Source organism: Chelonoidis abingdonii, chromosome 4 (genome assembly GCF_003597395.2).
Source record: "Chelonoidis abingdonii isolate Lonesome George chromosome 4, CheloAbing_2.0, whole genome shotgun sequence".
NCBI lineage: Eukaryota > Metazoa > Chordata > Testudines > Testudinidae > Chelonoidis > Chelonoidis abingdonii.
In genome coordinates, this window is record NC_133772.1 from 60,509,634 (window position 1) to 60,532,445 (window position 22,812).

Here is a 22,812-nt window from a genome sequence, read left to right on the forward strand (position 1 = left end):
TCACTTCACTGGCACAATGAAGGCTGAGTTTTTGTTTCCATTGTCTGCTCTGTATCCAAAGTTCAATATCTCAGCCATACGAAACAACATTCATTGAGTCAAAATTTGTCTGGAATGTCAGCTCTAATGTGTTATATCTTAATATATTTAGTGTTTCATGTCCATGGTTCAAAGGGATAATGTTATATGGGACTAGATACTGATCTTATTTACACTGGTGTAAATCTGGAATGATTCTGCCTGAATCAGTGGAGCCCCACTCCAATTCAACAGATGAAATGAAGGCTAAATCTGGCCTATAACCCTTATATTATCCCAAGTTAGTGCTATTTCATTTCAGTGGATCCTTTTAAAAGCAAGCATACAGCACTCAGCAATCATGTTAGGCCTGCTCTTTGTGCCCTGTATTGTTTATATGATGTCCTAGAATGATTGGCATGTTTACATTTTTTTTTTTTACAAGGATTGACTTTAAAAATGAATGAAAAAAACAATAAAAGCTATTGCAAGATGCAATGACCATATTGCCCTTCAGACTTCGCTAAATTTAAAGGTAGACTTTAAGGACAGTGTTGCGAGCTCTTGCAACTTCTTGTGACTTTTATGATATTTGTTATTTTCCTTAAAGCCCCATCTCCTGGAGTTATTATATGAGAATCTCAGCTGTTTTAAAGTAATTTTCTGGCTCTTCTCATTTTGGAGGAAAGCTTGAAAACATTAACCCTAAAGGCTCACTCACCAGCAGGCAAATAAAAAGAGTTCCAAATGTATTCTTTTTAAAATCCCATAATTTTTAAGCCAATCTCATGATCTTGGGGGGCTGTCTCATGGCTTTTGCATACTCAGATTGGCAGTACTTTGTGCTACAAAATCATGCTGCGGCTTTCAAAGAATGCCAAATTTGTATTCCAACTTCAGGACAAATAAATACTGTGCACCAGTTGATAAGATCCAGTGAAAACCTTCTCGTACTGGGCTCCAGTAGAGAGACAGTTTCAGTTCCGTTATCCCAGCAAACTTCCCAACAAACTCGAGAGGTAAAAAATAACTGATTTCAATGCAGCTGTAAATAGGCTGTGGCATCAGTGGTGAAACAGAAGATTGTATCTTACTGTCATGCTAACTTTTTTTTTGTTTTGAACAAAAATAACTCCGGCTATAAATCACAAACAGTTACATTAGAATAATGTTATGGTTGAGACATAAGTGCATAAAAGCAAGGAATTTCCAAGTTACTGTTGTCACTGCATCCTTAAATCAGCCCCTTTGTAACTAGATGCCGCAGTGTATGTGGCCCCATTTCAGGGGTCCTTCTCCACTTGGTGATGTTACATGTCACTGTCGTACAATATATTTTACCTCTGTATGGGCTAGATATCTGGATAGGAATATTTGCTGTTGAACACCTCTGATCCTGCAGCATAAGACTGCTGGTCAGGGACCACACAGGTCAAGTAACATCTCCTAGTGCTGTGGACTCTAGTGGAAGGCCTTAAGTGCTACAGTGCTTCAGCTGTTGAGGACTGAGTTATGGGTGATGAGACAAAGATTCACTCAGCATTTCCTTGCTTTCGTGGGTTTATGGCTCAACCTTGGCATTATTGTAACGTAGTTTTTTGTGTTTAATGTTTCTTAGACTTGGTTTTCCATTACCAGCATGGAAGAAACCCTAATGCATGAATTTCAGAGGAGAAGGTAGCAGTCTGAACCTGCTGTGTGGCTCGATCAGCAAGTGTGAGTATTAACGCTAGAGCTGTCAGGCCTTGTGAAAATGAATGAAGCCTGATGGTTACAGAGTGAAAGGTCAGAGGCAGAGCTTGCACTTACATAACATTTCTTTTCTGTGGTGTCTAACAACCTTTTCAACAAAGGGGAGCTTTTATGTACAAGCTTTAGATTTATCACAGGAATCCAAGGATCTCAGCCTTCACTTTTCTCTATACTGTGGTCTGATGTTTTCTTTGCATAAAGCAAAACAGTTAAACTTTTACTCTTTCTCCCACCTTGATATAGTTCCCATGTGTTTTTATTCTTTCCCTTCACGCTTTTCCAAAACCAAATGTTGCTTTAAAAAGGCATTTGTGAACTGATGGCTAAAAAACCTGGTGGAATATTTTGCAGCAGGAAGATTTGCAGAGTTTTGGGACTTGGGCTGTCTTCAGTGGCCTGGAGCTATGCCTGGACCTTGTGTTTCTGTTTTTCATGTATGTTTTGTTTGAACTATTTCATTGTTGTGAGTTGTTCTGTTCTTTTTATGTCATCAAGATGTGCGTGTGAATGGTTAGAAATGTGTGTTAAGCTGTTAGCTTGTTTGGCCAATATAGTTGAAATTTTCTTTTTTTAATTATTTGATTAAAAGATTTTTTAATTTGCAGGGCAGGGGATAGTGGGAGGGATATTTATTCTGACAGCAGCCAGAACTTTTTCATTGCTGGTATAATCCAAGGAAAGATGTTTGCTCCTTTTATCCGGCTTTGGATTCTAAGTTTTATAGAGGACTACTGTTGTTCCATTCAGCGTGGGGAATCTAGCATGTATTATAAAAACTGGCACAGATACGAGTCTGATCCATCCATCTATTCCATGTGGAAGGAGGAAGCAGAGCTTTTGAGGCATTGTCCCACCGTCTCTCAAAATAGAGAAGCCCCCATTATGTGGTTGGGACATCGTGAGTTTGAGAGGTAGGGATGGCCACATGCAGGGAAGAGCTAGAGATGAAGCTGCTGTTCACGCTGACCTCCAAAACCAGTGGAGTTTCCAGCAGACAATCTACCAGGAATTACGGCTGCTCAGAACAACATTAAGTTCCACTTTACAGCATTTGTGCCCTCACCTCACTGAGGGGGATGGCACCAATGGCAGCCCTTCTGCTGGGTGAGCTCTGCTGCCAACAGCAAGGAACGGCACAGAGGAACAACTGGCTGTCTATAAGGATGTTTGTGGTCTGCTGATTTCCCTGCTGATCTGTGAGCCTCTTTGTAGTTACAGGAGAATGTTCCTTGCTGCTTCTACATATCTGTAAGCCCTGTTTCATTTAGTAGTAGTTCACAGAATCATAGAACCATAGAATATCAGGATTGGAAGGGACCTCAGGAGGTCATCTAGTCCAACCCCCTGCTCAAAGCAGGACCATTTCCCAACTAAATCATCCCAGCCAGGGCTTTGTCAAGCCTGACCTTAAAAACCTCTAGGAAAGGAATTTCCACCACCTCCTAGGTAACCCATTCAAGTGCTTCACCCACTCTCTGAGTTTGATAAATTTTTCCTAAATCCAACCTTAAACCTCCCCCACTGCAACTTGAGACCATTAAATCCTTGTTTCTTGGTCCATTTTTCGGTACACACTGAGAACAGTCTAGATCCATCCTTTAAACCCTCTGTTCAGTAGTGAAACAGCTATCAATCCCCTCTCATCTTCTCTTCTGCAGCTAATACCAATCCCAGTTTCTCTCAGCCTCTCCTCATAAGTCATGTACTCCACCCCTCTAATCATTTTTGTGTGCGCTTCTCGCATGACTCTTTCCAGTTTTTCCCTCCTTCTGGTGGGGGGCCCAAACTGGACACATACTCCAATGATGGCCTCCCAATGTTTCAATAGGAATGTTCACATCCCTCATCCAGCTGGCAGCTGCCTCTACTGTATACACCCCAAAATGCCATTGCCTTTCATTGAACAGGCAGACACTGTTATTCGTAGTCCGCTTCTCCTCCACTAACCCCTTAGCGTCCCTTTTCTCAGAACTGCTTCCTAGACCATTCGATTCCTAGTCTTAGGCATGGATGGATTTCCATCCTAAGTGCAGACCTGCACTTTGTCCTTGTTGAACCTCATCCAGTTTCGTTTGGCCCAGTCACATTTTTCTAGCTCTCTCCTGTATCCTATTCCCTACCTCCAGCGTTCTACACTCTTGCCACGTTTAGATTGTCATCTGCAAACTTGCTGAGAGTGCAGCCATGCCATCCTCCAGAAGACATTAATGAGATACTTGAACCGAAAACCAGCCCAAGACCGACCCTGGGCACTCCACTTGATACCGGCTCCAACTAGACATCGGACTGGTTGATCATACCCGTTGAGACCGCACGATCTAGCCCACTTATCTATCCACCTTATCGTCCATCATCCCAGCCCTACTTCTTTAACTGTGCGCAAGATACTGTGGGAGCACGTCAAAAGCTTTGCTAGTCAGATAAACACATACCACTCTTTCCCCTCATCCACAAGAGCCAGTCTCCTCATAGAGGGCAATAGTTAGCCGCGATGACGTGCCCTTGGTGAATCGCAGATGTGACTGTTCCTGATCACTATTTCCTCTCATCTAAGTGCTTCAGAATGATCCTTAGAGGACCTGCCTCCCATGATTTTTCAGGACTGATGGGCTTACTGGCCTGTAGTTCCCAGTCCTCCTTCTTCCCTTTTTAAAGGTGGGCACTACATTAAGCCTTTTTCCAGTCACCGGGAACCTCCCGTTCACCATGAGTTTTCAAGAGACTAAATGTGCAATGTCTCTGCAACACACCACCAACTCCTTGAGCCACCCTCGGAATGCAGCGCATCTGGCCCATGCTTGTGCTCATCCAGTTTTTCTAAATAGTCCCGAACCACTTCTTTCTCCATAGAGGGCTGGTCACCTTCTCCCCATACTATGCTGCCCAGTGCAGCAGTCTGGGAGCTGACCTTGTTTGTGAAGACAGAGGCAAAAAAAGCATTGAGTACATTAGCTTTTCCATATCCTCTGTCACTAGGTTGCCTCCCTCATTCAGAAAGGGGCCCACACTTTCCTTGACTTTCTTCTTGTTGCTAACATACCTGAAGAAACCCTTCTTGTTACTCTTAACATCTCTTGCTAGCTGCAACTCCAACAGGGAATTGAGAGTCTCAGACTCTGATTCGTTGTATGACCACAGGCAACTCCCTTAACCAGTCTGTGCTGCAGTTTGCCCACCTGTAAAGTGGGCGTGATAATACTTACCTACTTGATGGAGGTGTTGGAGGCTTAGTTAATTAGTACTTGTAATACATGTTGAGATCCTTAGATGAAAGGCACTGAAGGAGTTGTAAAAATGAGAAGACAGGAGTCAAATATCTGTGACTGAAATACATTTACAATGTTATGTACTACAGCTATAGACAGCAGTAAAGCCCCATTTCCATGTAGTCAATCAAAAGTAAGAACAACAAACAGCAAAGTGTGCAACTACCCCAAATGCCTGAAGCATGAAGTTGAAGGCAATGTGGCTTTTATGACAGTGTGGAGATCTGGAGTCACTGTACTTCTCAACCATGTTATAATTATTATTATATTTTTGAACAGTTGACTAAGAAGATCTGGCATTTTTGCTTCTAACAAGGACATGCATAGTTAAATTTCATAGCCAATCACACACTATCTTTTATAATGCCATATATACAGTAAATCTTTATTTTTCTGAGTAGCCCCACTGAAATCAGAAAGGACAGCTTGGGTGAGTATGGGCTTCCAGGATCAAGCTCTCATGAAGCAGAAACTTAAAGAGAATTATTTGGTGTGACATTAGGTTGAGGTTTTGAAACCCCTGGCTAAATCACATAGTAAAAATGTGGCCGTTTAAGTATTTAAAGTTAATCTGGCAAAACCAGTTTCTTTAGGAGAGTCACATATCTTCAATGTAATCTTGAATTCCAAAGTCATATTTTAGTGGCAACTGCTGGGTGGAGGAAGTATAAAAAATAATTTGTGAGCCTGAAACTGACTGACTTACTCTTAACGGTAATGTTCTTCTCTGAGCAAGAGTGCCACTGAACTGTCATATTTAGGAAGAGAGAAGCCTTCATAGCTATTACAGTAATTCGCTAGTCATGGATTAAATTCTGCCCTGGGATGTGCACAGCTTCCATTGCATGCAGATATTCAAGGATGTAATTGGCCCAAGTAATATATTTTGGCACATTGACATAGCTGTTTGATTTTGGAAGTTGTAGAGTGACTGATGTTTGAATATCTCCATCATAAACTCCTTACCAGTTGCTCCAGTGGGACAGCAGCTTCCTTTTAATCCTCCTCCTGTTAAGATTTCACATGCATACACTCAGCAGCTGCAGTTGTGGCCTTTGGCCTAATCTGGAAACTGGTTGAATGGTTTAAAATTAGACTTTACTGTCACTTTGTGAGTCTGCGACTGGGGGTTTTGAAGTGCTCACTCCAACAAACGCATCAGGCATCTTCCACAGCTTGGGAATGGATCCCTCCCCACCCAGCAGTTTCATGGAATAATTGAGAATAAGAAGTATGACTGTTTTACTGAACTACTGTATTACATTAGTATGTGTGATATAAAGAAAAAATGGGGAAATGCCCATCAAAGCGTGCACTGTGCTACCCTGCACCGGAGCCACCAAACAACTTGAATGTGGATACATAAAGATTAATGTAGGCAAGAGGAAAACTAAAATACCACTGAGTAGGAGATTTGTGTGTGACTGTGCTTATGCTTCCATAGAAAACATAAAAGGTCAGCAGAATATAGACGAAGGGCACTGTTGCCAAAAGAAAACATGCCAGAATATTTCATAAGTTGTATCACAAAGAATGAATGAATGTTTTACATGATTGGGGCCCTTTCAGGAGGGGATAACTTGAATGAGATGTACAAATACATAATCTGATTAGAGGTAATTTAGTACTCTGAATAATATTATATATAGTTTCCTAGGGGAAGGGGAAAGCAATGGATGGACTGCCTCTGCTTTTCATGGGCCTGTGCTGGCTTTCAACAGATTTAGTTATATATACGTTGGGGGTGGGAGGTGGTTTTTTTTTTTTTTAAAGAGCAAAATTCCCCCCGTCTTCTGAGCCTCCTTCTGTGCCCCTACTCATCAGAAAAGGAAGAAGAAATCTGGCAGAATCTAAAGTCAGAAAATTATGTAGCAAAATCAGGTTTGTGGTACATAATGAAAATATTTAAGCATTTGAATGTACTTAACACACAGCAAGTACTGTCCCATGAATGATTAAAGATAGAATGAAGCACATTCATCCTGATCCATTTAAAAAAAAAAAAAGTGTACACCATTTAAAGACTGCAAGCAAATACAGCCAGGCCCATAACTAATTACTAATCAAGCTAGCATCTTGAGGATGTGCTATACAATGTACACAATACAATGCTTGCTTCACTGTCAGATGTGGATGTACATTTCAGTGTCCATGCTGTCACAAGACAGTCTTAGTACACTACGCTTAGGCATTGGGATGCTCAGTGTCACAATCCCTGACTTCTGAGCACTAGAAAATCACAGGAACAACACTGCAATCCACAACACCTAAGTACCCTACACAATATATTGGGAGAAATAGGCACCATAGAATGTAATCCACAAAGCCAGCACAGTGGGGACGAGGAGCCAGTGGAGATGCCAGTGAGAAGGATGTATGCTAAGCCCTGCCCCTCTCATGGAGATAGGTGCCTATCTCTGCTAGAGATCCATAAACCCAGGGGAAGACGGGCACTCTGCTGTTTAACTTATGTGAAGGGCCTGAGCCTGTAGGGTTTCTCAGAGGCAGCTTACCTTTGCAGAAAACAGACTGGGTGTAAGGTGTATACTGAGGTCAGTCCCCTCAATCTCTCCTCTTAAACTTGTTCAACTTTAATTCAATAATTGGGCAACAAAGAGTGAGACTCTGTAGCCAAGGGAGTAGGGCACTGACCTGACAGATCCCTGTTCAAATCCGTTCTCATCAGGCAGAGCAGGGATTTGAACTACTAGTCTCCCACATCCTGGTTGAGTATCCTAACAACTGAGCTAAAGGGAGCTTCTCCTCCTTCTGTTTTGCATGGAGGTAGGCAACCTTTGAAAGTGCCTCCTGGATCGGCTTCACAGGCAAGTTAAACAGAGGAAAGTCTGCCTTCCCCTAGTTCATGGATTGCACAGGAGATAGGTGTCCAGACACCTAGAGTGAAGTAGCAGTGTGCATGCTGTGATGCTTTCTGGGGATACTCAGAGTTGTGATGCACCTCACTTGTACTTACTCTTAGTGTGAGGAAGTCTTTCTGTTCTTACTGTGGGTGAGCTCCCTAACTCCAGCAGCCTCTGGCAACACAAGCACTCCCCTCTAGGCCACCACAGGCCCCATTCTCTCTTTACAGGTTAGCGATAGGGTACGCTCCAAACCCTGAGTGCTCCAAGCATCTCCCAGTTCCTTATCCACTGGATGGTCACAGGATTCCTCTGTTCACAAAGGAACAGTACATCACAACTGACCAGTTACAGTACAGAACACAGTTCTGCTTAACACACAGCACTGAGATTTGTTTATAGAGAAAGCAAGTAGAAGTTTATTTAACAAAGAACAGAGATTCAAATGATAGCAAGCAGAAATACTGGCATCGAAGGGTTACATATGAAATGAAATCATAGCACATGTACTAGAGCCTAAACTTAACTAATAGGACATTGTTCTGTCATAAGAGCAAAAGCTCACCCCAAATCCTTCCAGCCTATTACAGCCAGCAAGCAAGCCCACTCTCAGCTTACTTCCCAAGTGAAAGATATCAGAGTGTCTCTTTGCAACCCTAGATATGGCAGAAGAGTCCTTTGATCTTTATTCATAAACCAGACACTCTCCTGCTGTGTGTTCCTTCCTATAGCTTTAGCAATCTCTGTCAGTTTCTCGATGTTGATTAGCTGAGGGGCTTAGTATGTAACTAGGTATCTCTTGTGAGGTATACGATACCCAATTTGCATGTAACCAGACAGATAAGCATCTTATCGGAAAGGAACGTGTTTTTCACCTTCTGGTACCCTGCTTTAACTTTCACGCCTTAAGAACTTATTTGCCAATATAGGCAAGTACCTCCTTTAATATTGTCCTTATATATATGTTGCAGTGGTTATGCCAACCAGTGTGTTACTGGATCTCAGTAGAGACTTCATATGCCTTTGTTGAATTATTATGCATATAACCGACTCAGGGGATCCCTGTAAAACTCTGTGCACACCCATGCCCTCTGCCAGTATCACAAATGCCCAGAGGCAGAAACATGGGTGCCTAGGGAACTTCTACTGCAAAAACAAGTGAGTTTTGGTGCAGAGTTAGGCAGCACCTGAGCAGGAGTTTTGTGGATTGCAGTGGGGCCTAAAAATGAGACTTAGGCATCTGAATCTGGGGGGATAGGCACCTATGTACCTTTGTAGATTCAAACCTTAGCCTCTCTGTGGTTCAGTTCCCCATCTGTAAAATGGGGATAATACTACTTCTCTCCCTCTCAGGTGTGTTATGAGGATAAATACATTAAAGATTGTGAAGCACTTTGTGATCTACTGATGAAAAGCACTATATAAAAATAGGTAAGCAAAATGAAGACTGAGTAGGGATATGATTGCTATCTATAGATACATAGGGGACGGGACGTGGTAAACACCAGGGAGGGAGAAGTGCTATTTAAACTAAAGGACAGTGTTGGCACAACGGGTGTGAACAAATTCATACTAGAAATTAGAGGAAGGTTCTAACCATCACAGGAGTGAGGTTCTGGAACAATCTCCCAGTAGTAGCAGGGGCAGACAACCTCACTAGATTAAAGTTGGATCTTAATAAATTTAAGAATGGGATTAAGTCCCAAGCAGACTGCGAAGAGCTACAAAAGGATCTCACAAAACTGGGTGATAGGGCAACAAAATGGCAGATGAAATTTAATGTTGATAAATGCAAAATAATGCACGTTGGAAAACCTAATCCTAACTATACATATACAGCGATGGGGTCTAAATTAGGTGTTACCACTCAAGAAAGAGATCTTAGAGTCATTGTGAATAGTTCTCTGAAATCATCCACTCAATGTGCAGCGGCAGTCAAAAAAGCGAAAAGAATGTTGGGAATCATCAAGAAAAGAATAGATAATAAGAAAGAAAATATCATGTTGACTCTGTATAAATCCATGGTATGCCCACATCTTGAATAGTGCATGCAGATGTGGTTGCCCCATCTCAAAAAAGATATATTGGAATTGGAAAAGGTTCAGAAAAAGGCAACAAAAATGATTAGGGGTATGGAATGGCTTCTGTATGAGGAGAGATTAATAAGACTGGGACTTTGCATCTTGGAAAAGAGGCAACTAAGGAGGGGGGATATGATAGAGGTCTATAAAATCATGAGTGGTATAGAGAAAATAAATAAGGAAGTGTTATTTACTCCTTCTCATAATACAAGAACAAGAGGTCACCACATGAAATTAATAGGTAGGAGATTTAAAACAAACACAAGAAAGTATGTTTTCACGCAACAACTGTCAACCTTTGGAACTCCTTGCCAGAGGGTGTTGTGAAGGCCAGTACTATGACGGGGTTCAAAAGGGAGCTAGATAGATTCATGGAAGATAGGTCCATCAATGGCTATTAGCCAGGATGGGCAGGAATGGTGTCCCTACCCTCTCTTAAGAATTTCACCAAATCTAGCTTGGTTTGTGGGGACTGATAATTATGAGAAGTGTATCAGATTTCATGCCAATGGTATCTTTTCTGTTCCCTGAGAGAGAAGAAAATAGCAATTTTACCTTGTGCCCAGGAGTCACAGAGAGCTGGAATTGTAGGTACCTATTATTCCTAGTTTTTAAATTAAATTAATTGCAGAGCAGCATGTGACAGAGATGGGAAAGAGGGAGGAGGGAATGGGGCATAAACTGCAGAGGAGTGACAAATGCCCAGTAGTATCTTCCCCAGCTTTTAGTCTAATGCTGCACCACAGAGAGTTATTAATATGTATGATTTCCATTTTGTTCAGACATTAGGAATCTATGAAGAAGTCTAGTGTTTGGGGGGGAGCGGACATCACAGCTTTTTATTTTTCTACCCAGAGTTAACAGATTTTGATCAGGAAATGTTTGCATAAAAACCCAGCTGAGCTCCCATTTCCTTGCCATAAATATTGAAAGGAAGAGAATTTTCACTCTTTCCCCATAAGCCGCATTGGGGTAAAGTTAGTCTGACTATCACAAACATTTCTCTAATTATTTTTCACGTAGGCTTTTTGATTTTATTTGCAAACCAAATTTTGAAATAGGAAAGTTGTGTGTGTTTATGGGGGATAGTGCTGGCAAGAAAACATAGAGCCCAATCCTGTATTCCTTCAGTGCGAGTTTCAGAAGTGCAAAGACTAAAGAATTGGGGCTGTAGTGTCCTTATTAGAATAGTATTCATAAGTATAGAATATAAGTCTTTCCTTCACAGTTTGTACAACCAAATAGGGCCAAGAACTGTAAGAAGAGGTGATTATCTATTGGGCTATCTAATGTATGGTATTTGTAAAGAACCAATCACCTTTGTGAAATCATTCCCTTAGTGATCATTAGGAAAGTGCACTAAGCTAAATGAGTTTCTATAAGAGAAGAAAGATGGCTTGTGGTTAAGGCGCTGTATTTGGACTGGAGATCAGAGACCAGTTCCCCCCCCGCTCTAAGAGTTTTCTGTGTGATTTTGGCGAGCTGCTTTAAATCAGATTTTTTAAAAAGAACTCAGCTTTTGTTAGGGCACTGAAATAAATGACCTTATTTTCAAAAGGTTTTTTTGCTTTGTTTTTTTTAAATCTGGCACCAACTGGGGATGCTGAACCCTTGAAAATCTGTCCTTATGGACCAGTCCCATTGACTTTAGTGAGCTTTGGATTAGGCCCTTAGAAAATACTATTATCCCCATTTTAAAGATAGGCTCTCTGTGCCTCAGTTCCTTTCTCCCTCTCTTTATCTGTCTTGTCCATTTGGTTGATAAGCCCTTTTGGGTAATGACTGTCTCACCATATGCTTATACAGCATCTATCTCAGGGTGGAGCCCTGATCTCAATTAGGCGCTACCATAACACAAATAATATGAATAATAATAAAATGAGAGTCCATCATAAGTGGACTGGTACTGTGTAGAACAAGGTAGAGCGTAGGCATAAATTGCTTAATGGGTATTTCCGCATCCTTAAACTCTCGTAAAATATACCTTTAATAAGTAATCCTACCTAATATATACAGAGTGTAGAACCTTTCCTTTGAGCACTTTACAAACATTCATTCGTTATGTCTTACTGCATACTAGACTGGAACCCAGGATTGCTGACTTCCAGCTAGTCCCATGTACTAACAGATAGTATGCCAGATGTTCAGGGCTGTTGTATCTCCATTCAAGCCTTTGGAGCTGAGCTGATTTACACCAGCTGAGGATCTGTCTGCATGCTTGCCAGCTTGTTTTGTTTCATTTTGCAGTATGTGCCTTTATGACATTTCTTTGTGTGACATTACTTTACATTTTAACAAAATTTCATTCAGAGAAAAAGCAGTAGCATTAATAACGTTCGCTGCGCATGGAGATACACACAGATCTAAGTGTTCACTGTCTACTTATTTTGCCGGCTATGCTGGTGTGGGAAGCAAATGTGCTAATTAAGTGCTCTTTTTGTTTTTTCAGGAAGCCTGCCATATGAATATAAAATAGTGATTGCTGGGAATCATGAACTGACATTTGATAAGGAATTCATGGCAGACCTTGTTAAACAGGATTACTACCGCTTTCCCTCTGTGTCCAAATTGAAACCAGAGGACTTTGACAATGTTCAGTCACTCCTGACAAACAGTATTTACTTGCAAGATTCAGAAGTAACAGTTAAAGGATTCCGAATATACGGTGCCCCATGGTAAGTCCTCATTTAAACTTTCTGTGCTTATATTTGTTTTTTCAACCACAGCAAGAGTTACTGCCACTGAAAATGCAATGAGTCCTGCTTTGTTGCGCTGGTGTGCAGAACCGTACTGTATCTTTCAGAAAACCTTGCATTGTGAACAGCTATGAAAACACAGACAATGTTGTTTTAATTGTAGTGGTAAAGATTTTATGCAGCAAGATAAACATAATTATTTGTTTGTGTGAGTGAGAGAGTGAGCAAAGCAAGAAAAGAAGAGCTGTGATCTATATCCATTCTGCCTGCTGTTCGATTACTGGAAACTCGTGAACAAATTCTGCTTTTCTCTGTATTCATGTAGTTCCCATGAATTCAGTGGGCTAGCATAGGTGTCAGCGAGGGCAGAATTCAGTCCCTAAAACCTGAGTCTCCACTGCCTTGTGTGTTGTGTAGTCATTTACACTTGTAAAAACTTAGATCAGTATGGGACCATTTTAAAAGTTGGTGCCTTAATCTCTATTTTTTTATCTTGCTACTGAGGAATACTGAAAATATGTCTGTTCTTTTTTGTTCTCAAAATTTTGATAATTAGACTTTGAGCCTAATTCTGACCTCAGTAACACCACTGTAAGTCCATTGCGATCTATGTCGCTCTTGACTGACCTTAGTGTGGGAGAGATCAGAGTTGAGGCCCTGTGCTGAACAAACTCAGGAAGATGCTGACTATAGCTGTCTACAGCTCTGTACTGAAGATACCTTGAACTGAGTTTTTAAAATGCCACCTCCTTTATCTGACCACTACTCTTTCAATCTGTTGTCACATCACATTGCCTGGCTATTTAGATGTAGGATCTTGGTACTCTTGAATTCAGTTAGCACAGTAAGGAAAACTGTTATACCTATGCCACAAAATTGAGTCTCAACGTGATGTTAATAATTGTTAAACATGTAGGAATTATAATAGTAACCTCTGTGTTGATTTAGCTGATTAGATATTAGTGTGCATCCTCTAGCATGGACTTAATACAGGTATATCATGTAACTTAGTGATACCAGATTCCCTTTAAATAAGAGACGAGGGGTTCTTTTGCACCAAAGGATGGGGCTGCATTATGTGCATTTCTGCAGTTGCTTCTTATGCATATTTGAGAAGATCCTTCCCTCGCTCACCTGGACAGTGCTGCTTAGCAATTTATAGGCAGCACCTTTGCTCAGTTACTCTCTGGTGGTGAAGTTCCTGCCAGTGTCCCTCGTACGGTCCACATGCAACAATGCTGTCTAGAGGCAACCCAGGTGGAAAGGGAGAAATTTATAGACATACTCTGTGTCCAATGCCCCTGATTTAAGCTACTGATTTTTTTTAATTCAAAAGTCATAGGCTTTCGTTTCTAGTTTAAATCAACTTGACACTACCTAGTTTTTAAAAAATACTCTTAGATTCACAATGTCTGCTAATTGATAGAGATGGTCATAATTCAGATAAAGAACATCTCTTGAAGACATTTGAAAGTCTTTTTTTCTAAAGTAACCATAGGTAGTTCACTGAAGAAGACAAGGGCACATAAAAGCCTTGATAATGTAACATGGATTTGAGGCTGTTGCTGGAGGGCTAAAAGCTCTGTGAGCTCTCTGGAATGTTAACTGCAGATTACCATGGTGAACAGCTTCCTTCCTCATGTGTGAGCTCTAGACAGAAAGCTTGCAATTTGTAGACAACCTCTGATGTTCGCAGACATCCTTTCATATTAGTAAAAATGGGTTTTACTTAACCTAGATTAAGATTATTGCCACTGGAGAGACCAGAAAGGAAAATGTGGTCTACAGGCCTTGACTTGGTGTTTTACAATAGTGGACTCTATGATACACTTCCAGCACGTGTATAGATGTACTGATTTTTGCCTTTGTTTACAGAACCCATAATGGTGACCCATGGCCTACTTTTTCCAGCTGCATTCAGAAGTCTTTAAATTTTTCATATTGTATGTGTGAAGGTTAGAAATTTATTAAGAAATATTAAGGGGCAACTGATCAAGGAACAAAGGTTCTCCTAACCAGCAGCACAAGCCATTGAACCACTTAACTTTATTTCATAATGACCTGACTCCTTAGCCCATTGATCCTGGGATTTCCTTGTGCAAAATGCATGGATGGCAATGGATACTTTGCCAGAAAGGAAAGCTGAGCTCCATCCATCCTAGGACACTCCTCTAATCTCTCTTGAACAAAGTCTGTAATTTGTGTCAAGTTGTGATGAATTGTGGTAAATATGTGTATAGGGCAAGTGGGAATGGGGAAATTGAGATGAGACAACTATTTTAAATTGATGTAGCTCTTTAGGTTAGGGAGTCTACTTATCTTGGTTTGGAGGATGCTGACTGCTGATGCTGAAATGGCAGCTTTCACCCTTTTCTCTTGTGTCAGCTACTGGGAAAGCATGAAATCCAATTAGATTTCTGCATTTTGTGTGGCTCCTTCAGAGAAGAGAAAAGGTGCATCAGATGCACAAAGTCAGTTGTTCAGAATTTTACGGAGAGGAGACTGCTCCTTAATGATGGAAAAAGACTTTTTCAGCTTTTATGCTCTTTGGGTATACTGCATTCTACCCACCCTCCATCCTTACCCTGAACTACTATCCTAAATCTTCAAATACAGATTACCCGAAAAGGACGAAACCTCTGGGGGTTTTTATATGTCTGCTTACCTCAGTTAGGGTTTTTATCTACATATATAAAATCTACATATACACAATTCTGTCTCAGAGGTGAAACACAAGTGCATTAAACCAAAAGACATCTCCTAAATTGAGCTAAGTTGGCAAGTTCGATTTATGTGCATTTTAGATGATATTTCCAGAGGGAAAAATCCGTGTTTGCTGATACAGCTAGTGGTTTTAATTTAAGAAGAGGAACCAAACTAAGAATAATATCTGCAGTTCTGAGGGTTTCAGCCTGTCAGAGGTTTCTAAGAAGTAATTGTCATCAGACTGGGAAAACTGGTTATAACTCATCTATCTATTTAGAAAATGTAAATGGCCAACTCAGTGTAACTATGGGAAAGGAATATCAGTCCATATTCATTACAGGTTACTACTCATGGTACATCTGAAAGCTTTCTAAAGACCTAAGAGAATTCAAGTAGTGCCTCCTAACTTACAATTTAGTAGAATTCGTATGTAGAAAATAACTTACAACACACAGGAGCATTCTTGTGTATTTGCAATTGGAGAGTGCAGTGGAGCATATCAACACTCTTTGAGGTGCAGAAAATTTGAATGTAGCCTGATGGGTCTGGGATATTAAATGGCATTAGCTACAGAGATGTTGAAAGTTTTGGAGCATCAGCCCCTGAAAAGTGAAAGACTCCTCCTTAGCAAGGGTCAGACATGCTGAAGTTGCTTGTTGAACTCCTACTTTCAGAGGCTGGGGATGTAACTGCCGTTTCTTCTTCGAGTCATTGCTCATATCCATTCCAGTTAGGTGTACGCGCTGCGCGTGCACATTCGTCGGAAGACTTTTACCCTAGCAACTCTAGCGGGCCGGCAGGTCGCCCCCTAGAGTGGCGCCGCCATAGCGGGTAATATATACCCCTGCCCCAGAGGCCCGCCCACTCCTCAGTTCCTTCTTACCGCCCGTGTCGGTTTGTTGAACGTAGAGCGCAGCTTAGCTGACCTCCGTTCCCTAGCACTCGTAGTTATTGTGTATTAGATATATAGTTGTAATCCTTTTTATATTTATATATATTATATTATATACACTTTTTCTTTGCTAGCATAGTTAGTTTAACCATAGTTAGAGGGTTCGGGAGTAGCCCCTCCCGCAACGGTGCGGAGCCCATGCCTGGCTCACGGTTCTTAGTCGTGCTTGGCGGCCTCCGGCCGTTGCCGACAGGAGTCCCACACGACTCTGTTTATGGTGCCTTGGGGATCGTATTTCACAGCTAAGTGCCCCATTTGCAAGGCGTTTAAGCGAGAACAAATTGAGCGGCACTTTCTTTTCCCTCCATCTTCTGCACGAGCGCTGCTACTCGGGAGAAGAAGCGCTCCTCGGCACGGGACCCCGTCGGCACCGGCCGTTACGGCGTCAAGTCGACTTGGCACCGCTCCCTCTCTCTGGGGTTAGAAGCCACGACTCCCCCGGCCAGTGCCGACAGCTCCCGGCCTGCGCTGTGGTTGAGCTCCCTGCTCATGCTGCTTCTGTGCCAACTGCACCGACCAGAGAACTCGTTTACGTCGGATCGCCAGGCACCAACACCTGCAGAGCACTGAGGACGCCGGCACCGTTGATTCCGGTCCTGCGGGGCTGTCGAATCCAGTGCCTGCCTGCTCCCCGCATGGGCGTGGTTGAGCCTCGTGCTCCTGCTGCTTCCATGCAACTGCACCGCAGCCAGAGACTCGCCTAAGTCGGATCGCCCGCCGACACTGCCGCGGCACTGACAACGTCGGCACCGTCGATCCTGGTCCACAAGGGCCGTTGAATCCAGTGCCTTACCACTCCCGGCATGCGCCGTGGTGAGCTTCATGTCCTGCTGCTCCCGTGCTAACGGCACCGCAGCCATAGTCTCTAAGACGCATCGCCGGCACCGACACCTGCCGCGGCACCAACATGTCGGCACGTCGATCCCAGTTCCACCAAGGGCCGTCGAATCCAGTGCCTGACTGCTCCCCGGCGCACGCCATGGTCGAGCTTCTGCTCCTTACTGCTCCCGTGCAAACTGCACGCGGACAGAGAGCTTGTCTAAGCCGGATCGCCCCGCACCGACACTGTGAGGCACATCGGCGACGTCACACCGTCGATCCTGGTCCCACAAGGCCCGTTGAATCCAGTGCCTGACAGCTCCCGGTACACACTGTGGTCGAGCTTACTGCTCCCTCCACGCCGGAGACATTTCACATGACGAGGGTCTCGTTGCCGTGACAGAGTGGATGCTGCCTGAATCCCCGGCACCACCGGTGCAGCACTACGTCTCTTGGCAAGCCTCCTTGATACGACCATCCTGTCGGCGCAGAGAGCGGCACCGTTCATGATCACGGGTCCCGCAGACGGCCCAGTTCCGTCGGCACTCCTGCTTCTGACGCCACTTGCAGTCCCGACGCTGCTCTCCTCGGCACCGGTCGCACTCGCTGCACAGGTCGGTGTCCGTTCACCGACCGATAATCCTGCACCGTTCGGCTCCCCAGCACGCTACAGGCACTGTGACATCCTGTAGCGCTCCCCACTCGAGATCTCGGTCGACCTCCCGCACTGCTCTGGTCGCAGGTCCGCGATCTCGTTCCAGGTACCAGTGCGCCTGCTTGGTACGGTCCCAGATGCCAAGTTGGGCAAGGTCTGGTAGAGTCAGAATCTCTGCCATGATCTTCAGCACTCCATGGCCATCCAGCACGCATCAGCGTCTTCCCACGCGGACAGTCTTTGGTAACTGTTGTTCTTCGAGATGTGTTGCTCATATCCATTCCACACCCGCCCTCCTTCCCCACTGTCGGAGCCGGCAAGAAGGAACTGAGAAGCAGCGGGCCGGCAGGGGTATATATTACCCGCTATGGCGGCGCCACTCTAGGGGACGACCTGCCAGCCCGCTAGAGTTGCTAGGGTAAAAGTCTTCCGACAAATGTGCACGTGCGGCGCGTACACCTAACTGGAATGGATACGAGCAACACATCTCGAAGAACAACAGTTACAATGGTGAGTAACCGTGTTTTTCACACCCTAACTAGGAGACTGGTTGATGCACCTTGAAGAAATAACATGGGTAAAGATTTTCCATTTAGTTTGTAGACAGCAATCTACTTCTACAGTCTGCCTCCTTTCACTTCCTACTGTGTTTGCCCTCTGGACCTGGTTTAGTTAGTGGAAAAATATCTGATTGTATAGCTCCTTATGCAGGCAAAACTCCTAACGATTTCAACAGGAATATTACAAGGAGTATGAGTTTAGGTTTTAATAGCTAGCCAGTACAAAATAAATAAATAAATCTCTTTGAACTGTATAATTGATATTTAATGATTTCACTCTTAAAACTCTTTAATTTTCACAGTCTTATGCCTCAGACATTGAGGTGTCCAGTAAAGAGGGCAGCATGTAAATCTGTTTTTTGTTGGGGGCTCTCCGGCATCTGAGCTGGGAAAATCCTTTCCCCTCCCAACAGGAACAGCTGCATTGTTCAGCAATATCCTGCACCTTTGTCAAGTTGTAGCTTGGTCAGGTCTCAAGAACAGAAACACAAAGCTGGCCTCCCAGTTGCTTTTAATGAATGTTAGTAGGTTTTTCCTGTGTTCAGGAATTTGATCCATAGGGTGATCCAGAGGTCAGGAACAAACAGCTCACTATAGCTCACCTCTGAGAACAAAGGCTTTCATTTGCTTTTTTTAGTAACTCTGGAGGAAGTGCCTTAATTTTTTTTTTTTTTTTTTGGAAGCAAAATTTTAATTGGCATAGATAATGTGACCTTGAAAAGGCCAAGAGAGTTTGAAAAACAACACCACACAGTTCAGTCATCTCCTTTAAAATACAATATTTTTCTCCTCTCTTCTCTCTGTGTTTGTGTGTTTAAATCTGGTGTAAAATTGCTGGATTCACACCATCATTTGGCCTAATTTTGCACATATTTCAGTGACAAGAGTTGAAACTGAGCATGTTTATTTTTCCACTGCATTTACAATTATATTTTAGTACAAATAGCTACTGGTTTGTTACAGCTTCCTTGTTCTGATCAGTGCTTTAATACTTTGTGTTTACCCTGTCAGAAAAGCATCAGATTTTTTTCCAATTATAAGTTTTGTAATGCATCGTGGATTTTGCTGACAGTATTCAAGTTCTTGAAATAGCGAGCAAATTAACAGCCGATATTGAGTGCGAGGATTAGAAAACCAATTGGCAACTCACATGACAGGATTCAGATATACTGACGGGTAGAATGAGTCTCATTTCTTTTATTTTCATACTCTTACTTGGTAATTAACTTGGGCCTAAAAAAAAGTGAAAAAAGAACCGAAATTGCTATGCTCAGCAATAAAGTTCCTCCTTGCTATTAGCACTGGGGAATAGAAAGGGAGATTGGAAAATTATATTGGTGCTGCACAGTTTTTCAGGAATTCCAGCATTTATTCAGTAGAAGTCAGCAGTTGGGAATACTATTGGCAAAGAATAAGGTCTTCTGTGTGTGTGTGTTAAACAAATAGACACACTGCTGTAATGTGGTTGTGTTTAAAGGCACAGGCTCCTATTTCATTTTTCTTGGCATTTGTCCTTCAGCTCTCTCATTATAAGATCGAAGAATGTATTCCCCCAGGTCTAGAATTACAGGGGGCTTTGTTTATATTTTTGTCTCTTTTGGAGTGTCACAGATTTCTGTTCAGTCTCCCTGAGATCAAATTCACTTCTAACTTAGCCTCCATTTACTTTTTAACAACAACAAATTAAAGAAGACTGTAATGCAGATCATTTTAAAATGCATTGTCTCCTAATAAGACTCCAGCCAGCAGCAAACTAACCATTTTCAAAATGCTCTACTTCTATACATTTCGCCAAATCATGTAATGCTTATTCTGTTTACAGTAGAACTTTACTTCAGTGGGAATATTGCCTGACTAAGGAGTAAGTACTTGCAGAGAATTCAGTTCTAGTGTAATTTACAAACCATGCCTGCTTGCAGATGACATGTTGCTGAAATGAAAAACCATCAACAACATTCCTCACACCTCTGTGTTTGTGTTGGTGTGTGGACAGGATTTGGACTAATTATTAATCTCCTCACTGCTCCATGAGGGTTCAGTGAGTGGTCAACCAAACAACAAAGGTAACGTGCCATATGTCTAAGATTCCTTAAACATTTTCAGGAAGCACAGTAAATGCTATACAACAATTAGTGGAGACAGAATGTGCATCAGCTGTAGTGCTCCAGGGGTTAATAGATTACAGGAGACTGCTGTTCGTAAGTGTGTGTGTGATCTGATCAAGAACAAAGTCATTATAAAATGAGAGTTGCATTTACAAAAACCACTAGGTAGGTAGGTAGAGAGAGAGGGGGGGTGTGTGTGTGTGTGTGTGTGTGTGTGTGTGTGTGTGTGTGTGTGTGTGTGTGTGTGTGTGTGTGTGTGTGTGCTTCTAGTTGGCAGCTGTCCAGAAATAGTTCTTTTTCCTCACAGCAGCACATGAGTCCACGTGGCATTTGTATGCAGTGGTACGAAGCTGTATCTCATTGAGCAGCTCAGAACATTTGCACCCAACAAGACGTTCAAGAGAAGCAGGCACTGCTTAGATTACTACAGATTCTGATATTTCCACACCACCTCTATAAGGATCTAATCCTGAGAGGAGCTCAGCGCACCTCTGGAGAATATCAACTTCAGTGGGAGCTGAGGGCCCTTAGCACCAATCCAGAGGTGCTCAGTTCTTCATAGGATTAAATTCTATGATGGAGGGCAGCGCTTGGTTTAATAATTCTTTCCATGTAACTTCAGCGCTCATGGGCCTTATTTTTCCCCTTTCTTACCTTCTGTCACTACCTGGGCAGTTCCTGTTGATTAAGCCATTCATTCATAGTGGTCTAGGGTAGAGGGGAAAAAAAGAGATTGTGCTGTTGATCTATTGAGAAATTATAATACCTAGGGCAGGAGCCCTAAAAATCCACTCGCCAGCTCATCCAGAAAGGGGAAATTAGGTGGGGCATGTGGGTCTGAGTGGCTTACTTGAGGAGTGCGGGAGTTGCGACAGTGAGTGGTGTACCTCAAGTCCCAGGAAAGAGGTTACTGAGGGTATATTTACACTGCAGTAAGTCAGGTCAGCTGACTCAGGCTCAGAGGGGTCAGGCTGTGGGGTTAAAAATAGCAGCGTAGAGCCCAGGCTCCAGCTCAAGTCCAAACATCTACACTGCCATTTTTAACCCTATAGCCCAAGCTGCATGAGCCCAAGTCAGCTGACCCAGGCTCTAAAACGTAGTGCTGCAGGTTTTTGATCTCAGTATAGCCATACCATGAGAGAGCTAGGGAGCAGCTGAGTGCTTGGGGTCACAGTCAGTGTGGAGAAGAGCAACAGAAGCAAGATGAGAGGGAGGAGAGCAATGCGGGCTGAGGGAGGAGTGGACTAGCAGGGGAATTGGGACCCAAGGGCTAGAAGAATCTATAAGTGGGGGGGATCACGAGTGTGCTGAATGGGGAGACCGCTACCGGGGGGCTGAGCACTGGAGAAACCAGCCAGCAAGACACTGGGATCATCAAGCCCAAGATGCCTGGGGAGACCCAGCCACTGAGGGCAGCTGGGAAGCTGGAAGGACAGAGAGCAGAGCCTTCAGATCCAAACAATAGAAAGAATCAGTCAGTCTGGAATCAGAGTCTGTGCCTGACCAGTGGGAACCGAAGCCTTTAGGCCCAAGCAGCGAGTAGGCCTTGACCGTTGAAGGGGAGGAGAACCAGACAATCATGAAAGCTCTATTAGAGCTATGGCTGTTGCAGAACCTGACAAATTGTGGTACAGTGCGAATGGAGGCAAAAGTTTCAAATAATCTTCTGTTGTGCTTCAGCTCAGCCAGGAGAAGAGAATGTTACTACAAGCCAATTAGGTCAAAAATTGGTCATTTTAAAAAAATGCTTTTTTAGTTACAGAATAGGAGTTAGGCTACCAATCATTTCAGACCCTGTAGAACAGGAAATGATTTTAGAAGTGTGATCTGAAATTAAAGTGATACTCGGGATTGTTTCTGGGAATTCGTGAGTCTCTCTCAAAATCAAGCCAGTTGTATCCATGATAACGAAGGGTGGCTGCTAGATCACGTACAAAGGTTTACAAGTAGTAAAGGCTTGTGCTTTTAGATTCAGAGGTCCTAATTTGAATCCCTGTAGATGGACCCCTTCAGGAGTCTTCTCTGAGATGGAATTACCTGCTTCAGATGTAGTTTCAGTGAAAAGATGGCCATTAAAAGGGTTCTTCAGATAGATTTAGTGAAGGAAACTGATATGCATGTAGTTTGCCAAGCCTCTTAGGTAGCTAGAAATAGAATTGGTCAATGAATTTTTTTCCCGTCCCACAAAAAATTTCAGTTACAATGAAAACATATTCATTTTTGTTGAATTTTCCTCTGGAAGTTTTTGGGTTTAAATCCAAAATTCACAAACAAAACTTTTTTGGTTAAGACCTGAAAATTTTTGACAAAACAGAATCTTTTACGAAAATATCTATTTAAT

General features: G+C 42.8%; 1 protein-coding gene across 2 annotated transcripts in view; it reads left to right on the forward strand.

Moving 5' to 3' along the window:
- MPPED2 (metallophosphoesterase domain containing 2) overlaps nt 1-22,812 on the forward strand; it is a 136,021-nt gene that overhangs the window by 64,322 nt on the left and 48,887 nt on the right. For both annotated transcript variants that reach the window (XM_032779874.2, XM_032779875.2), the window contains exon 4: nt 12,428-12,653. In XM_032779874.2, coding sequence (XP_032635765.1) covers nt 12,428-12,653 — 226 coding nt within the window. The remainder of the gene's footprint in view (nt 1-12,427; nt 12,654-22,812) is intronic.